The sequence below is a fragment of the Culex quinquefasciatus genome, chromosome 2 (genome assembly GCF_015732765.1).
Source record: "Culex quinquefasciatus strain JHB chromosome 2, VPISU_Cqui_1.0_pri_paternal, whole genome shotgun sequence".
NCBI classification, from domain to species: Eukaryota; Metazoa; Arthropoda; class Insecta; order Diptera; family Culicidae; genus Culex; species Culex quinquefasciatus.
This window is the reverse complement of record NC_051862.1, coordinates 18294793-18299887: the sequence shown is the minus strand read 5'-3', so window position 1 is coordinate 18299887 and position 5095 is coordinate 18294793. Positions and strand designations below refer to the sequence as shown.

Here is a 5095-nt window from a genome sequence, read left to right as displayed (position 1 = left end):
GAATCGTGCTTCCAGCAGGACCTTTGCCCGTAAGCGTGCTCCTCCTCTACTTGCCAATAAAGGGTCGGAGGTTGATCGACGAGCAAATGGAGAAAGGTTATTGGGTTCAGTACGAATCAATAGAGTGATTTATGGATTGAATCTCACTTTTGCTCTCGCAGCCGGAAACGGAAGGTTCAATGTGGCAAAGTGTACTGAGTTCTGATAAGAAGCAGCTGTTCATCGTTGACATTCACAATTTTTATGGACTATTTAATAAACTAATAGTTTGTTGGAATAATAAATGAAACTATAACTTCTATAACTATATAAAAATAACAGTTCAAATTCCAGAGAATCACTTAAATACAAAATTGATATTAAAAACATCACCTCACAATTCAAACTAATTACATTCCTGGGAGTTTATTTCAACAACACCATGATACTAACAACGTTGCACTCCGGTACTTCTAGGGGTAGTAGGTTATTGTTATTGAATTTTCCATTACAGCAGTTTTCCCTGGCTCCAGGAACATATGCAGGACAATGCTGCCAGCGAGCAGAATATATGTTCAGTCAGCATAACCAGTCCCACCAGAGTCCCAGACGGAAATAATTATATTCCCATACAACAATATTTCATTTCCTCCCCCGTGTGTGTGTGTGTTTCTCTTGACTGCCAACAACCAGGATAGACAGGACTTTGTCATTGATTTTTTGCTAAGGTTTCACTATACTGTGTGTGTGCATTTTCCCAACATGATGACATAGTCCTTGAGAGCTGTTCTCGAAGCTCCCTTGAAAAAGATGAAGCATTTACGATTTCACCATGTTCACATCGCCGTCATCGTCTTTCGTCATAATAATATGTGCTGCTTTGTGTGCCATAAAACGTGGAGGGGAAAACGCGTAATCAAGAAGCAAACAATTTTGTTGACTTATTTGCATGACAATGTGGCCCAAGTGAAAAGCCAAATTACTTTCAGATATGTCAGCAGAGTGGCGGGACTTCCTCTGTGGGGGAGGAAGTGTTATGAATTGAATGTCAATGGATGCTCTGTGTTAGTTGCGATGAATGGATTCAGTTCGTGTTCACAACTCAACAATGACTGCTTCCTGTGGGTGGGATTCTTATCTGGTTGAAAACATACGTTTCCAGTAACGAGAATCAAATGATGCAGTTGTAATGTACAGTTCATTGGATTTTATTCCTGTTATGGTTGTTACAAATAGATTCGTTGTCTTAAATTTAGAATTCGGATCACACAGTACAAATCGTTCCCAGAAATTGAGGGACTAAAAATGTTATGAAACTTATGTTTAAATCGATCTGCTCCACTAAACATACAAACAGATACACGACCCCATTCAACACCATTCGTGTCAACACTTCCATTTATTTCATGACCAATCAGAATGTTTTGAACTCCTTTCACTTCTCAAATTGCAATGATAATAAACCGTACGAGCAAAGGAAGCCAACTTTCCGAAATCAATTCCAGACAACAACAAAAAAAAATCAGACCGTCACGAACATGCAAAAAAGCACGCCCAATTTAATCGATACCGTCTTATCAACAGGCCCCAAAACTATAAATTTAATTCACGCCCCAGCCGGGTTCCGCCGAGCGGCTCGTCTCAGTCGTTCAACAAACATTCGCCAAAACGGAGGGCTCATCGGAAAACAGTGCCGGCGGCAAGATGACCAAGGAGAAGAAGGTCAAAAAGCCGAAAAAAGTCGTGCCGGAGTACACGCCGGTGGACGGGCTGAGTGCCGTCGACCGGCAGTTCTTCGAGATAACGATCAACGATCTGAACCAAAAGTTGGCGCGCCTCCGCACGCTGAACGTTCAGATCGAAGACCGGAACGAGGAGCTGGAGAGCAAGCTGAAGCAGATCGAGGAGGACCGGGCGGATGTGATGGCGTTTCTGGACCGGATGTTGCACGAAAAGCTGGCGGTTATCGTGGAGCTGGAGGACAAGCTGAGCGAGCTGTCCAAGGTGCGGAATCAGGAGAACGAAGATTGCCAGAAGCAGATCACTACGCTGGACGCCAAGTACAAGATGATGCACGAGCAGCTGACGTCGGAGATACAGCTGCTGACGGGTAAGCTGAACTCGATGGAGGAGTTTAGATTGCAGCGGGATGAACTGCTTGCTAAGTTTGACGCTCAGGATGCTGAGCTGAAGGAGCAGAGCAAGCGCCACAAGACGATTCTGTACGAGATGGAGCGGAAGATGATTCTCGACAAAGATCGTCTGCGCAAGGACGTCGAAAGCAAGCTGCTTCAGCTGTCGCAGGAGTTCACCAAGTCGTCGGAAATCCGCGTAGCAGCCCATACCCAGCGACTGGTTCGGGAGAACATCGCATTGAACAACGAAGTAGATCGAGTGGTTTTCGCGTACGAACGTCTGGAGAAGGAATTTACCGAACTAAAGAAGACCAACACCGAGCTGCGTAATCAAGCGGAAATCGATCGAGTGGAGAAGCTACGTCTAGTGCAGACCTGTCAGGAACGTTTAGACCTCATCAAAAAACTGACCGACCAGTACGAAGAACAGCTGCGTAAGAACGAGGAACTCACCGTTTACAAGGACAAAGCTGACGTGTTTATACAGGAAACGGAAGACATTAAGCAAGAGTTCAAAAAACTCACCCATCGTACTCGCATTCTCGAACAGTACACGCAGTACATCAACAACGAACGGCACGTTCTCCAAACCGACTCCGAACACTACCGCAAAGAGTTCGACCGCATGGCGGAGATCTTGAAGGGAGTCCGTTCCACCGTCCGTGCTGCGTTCAAAGAAGACCGGGCAGAAGTGGGCAACGCTCTGTTCTACGAGGAAAGACGCAAGCGGCTGGTCGACGATCTACTGAACATGCTGACCGAACTGGAGATAAAGCCACGTGTCGAGACGCCCCTCGTCAAACTTCCAGCGGACGTCGAGGGCTACATCCGAGGCAGTCTGGGCATGATTCCTTGGGAAATTACCGACGCAGATCAACCACCGGAGTCCGTTCTGGACACCCCGCTGTTCACCCCGGACACGGCGTCCAACGTGAGCGAGCAGGAAAGCAGCGTCAGCTTGCGGATTCCTTCCGAAAGCGACTCCGTGTACGACCGGATCAGCCACGTTCGGTTGAACTTTAAGAGTTCGGAGGAGTCCGGCGAGGAGCGCCGTCGGAGCCGCAGTGGAGATTTCGATTCCGACGAGGAGGCCAAGAAGGTTTCGCTTGCGCGGTCGGGCGACGATCAGGGTACGATGAACGCGATCGGATCGGTAAGTTCGGAGGAGCAGGACGAGGTCATTGTCGATGCACCGGATGCGTTTGAGGAGGAGCCGATCGAGTTTGGAGCGATTAAAAGTGATTCGGATTAAAGTACTTGAAATAGTGAGTTCAATTTCTAGTTTGAGTGAAATAAACGCATTTGTGTGGAGAAATAATAACTTTTCTGACAAAAGTGCCGGTGGAAACTCCACGGTCACGACAACCCGACCCTTGACATCGTTTTGTTTAAGAAGGGAGTGAAAGAATGTCTAAAATGCTGAACATGATTTTTATTTTATTACCCTGTCCATCCTCGTGGGAAGCCCCGACATCATATTTCGATTTAGACTCCGTTTTTGCACTGGCACCTTAACCGTTTGACTTTTTCACAGCACGAACGTCACTTTTTTACAAGTTCGCTGACGGTGTTTTAAAATCTGATTATTTTTTTGCGTGAATAAAATAATTTACAATCATCATTGAGATTACATTTTTCAACTATCAATTTATTTATCATTTTTAATAATTGAACTTAAAAGCACAATGTATATTGTCGTTTACAATAAATTATAATAATGTTGTTTTGTATACCACTCATAAAAAAAGGTAAAATTTTGAAAGTTTTAACAATCTAACGGATGAATGTTCGATTTATGATTTATGTGGAATAAGTTGATTTACACATAAAATCATGTAAATTTACACATTTTTTAAGATAATAAATTTTACCCCTTTTCTGATACAAAATCTGTCAATATTTCTCGATGTAATTGGATGTAATATTACAATGGTTGTAATAGAAGTTTTTCATCATTTGGTTTTTATACCAATAATTTTCTCAAATTTTTCCTCCAATTATCCCTCCGCTCATATCGCTCCTCCGTTATCAACGTCGTCGTTTAGCCACCCGCAAGATGGCAAAATGCTTTGATATTTCGCGTGGAAAATCAATGTCGCACCATAAATAGCGAAACCCTGTTAGGAAAGAGGCGGTTCGCACGAAAAAAAAATAAGTATAAAATCGAGTGAAAAATGTCAGCCCGGCACCTAACCAACTCTCTTTCCCTTCCTTCTCTCTTTCTTTCCTTTCTATTCGCTTTGTATGATAAATTGGTTTGCCAAGTTCGGGCTTGCTCTTTCGTTTCTTTTCAACATACCGTGCTTTAACGAACCGGAACTGAAAAGAAGCTTCACAAAACGAGCTTTGACAGTGCTGGAGGAGAGATTGGTGTTTGGAAAAGGCGTATAATTTTTACAATTCAAGAACAGTTTAGTTATTTAATTGCTTTGAGTTTTTCAAACTATCTAAAGAAAACATTACAATTTCATTGTGATATAATTTATAAAATTTAAAGAAATTTATTGCAAAAACATATATTTGAAAAGAAACGACTTTTCCTCACAACTTCCGAAGCCACCAGCGGAATTGCCAGCAAAGGTACAAAAATCCACCACAAGGTGGTGCCAGTGGTGGAACCACCGCGGTTTTCGTTCCAGTTATAAACATTCTCGTGGAAAACGCCGGAAAAATTTAGGTAAGGTTATGTTTGCCCGAGTGGATTTCAATACAGTTCGGGGGGAGTGAGCCTGCTGAAGAAAAAAGTTTGGATAATTGGAGCAATTAGTGGCGAAGGCAAGAATTTTCCCTCATTTTTTCCGCAACTGGCTTTGTGAGCGATGGTTGGGAAAATTGTGTCCAATTTGGAGAACCGAGGAGTTCATTTCCCGAAGAATTTGGGGAACATTTGTGTTGTTTCGAAACAATTCCAATTAGGATTAATGTTGGGTTGGGCAAGCTTGTACCACAGATTATTCGTCTATGATAACACTCAGTGACGT

At 43.4% G+C, this 5095-nt stretch overlaps 1 protein-coding gene across 1 annotated transcript; it reads left to right on the top strand.

Moving 5' to 3' along the window:
- Positions 1–1638: 1638 nt before the first annotated feature.
- Positions 1639–3408, top strand: LOC6037666 (cilia- and flagella-associated protein 157). Its single transcript, XM_038255269.1, has one exon. The coding sequence runs from the start codon at positions 1684–1686 to the stop codon at positions 3364–3366; it is 1683 nt and encodes a 560-aa protein (XP_038111197.1). The 5' UTR covers positions 1639–1683; the 3' UTR covers positions 3367–3408.
- Positions 3409–5095: the final 1687 nt, after the last annotated feature.

Bases quoted from the DNA above. Each gene is read 5' to 3' on its own strand.
- LOC6037666 (XM_038255269.1), top strand. From the start codon at position 1,684: ATGACCAAGGAGAAGAAGGTCAAAAAGCCGAAAAAAGTCGTGCCGGAG.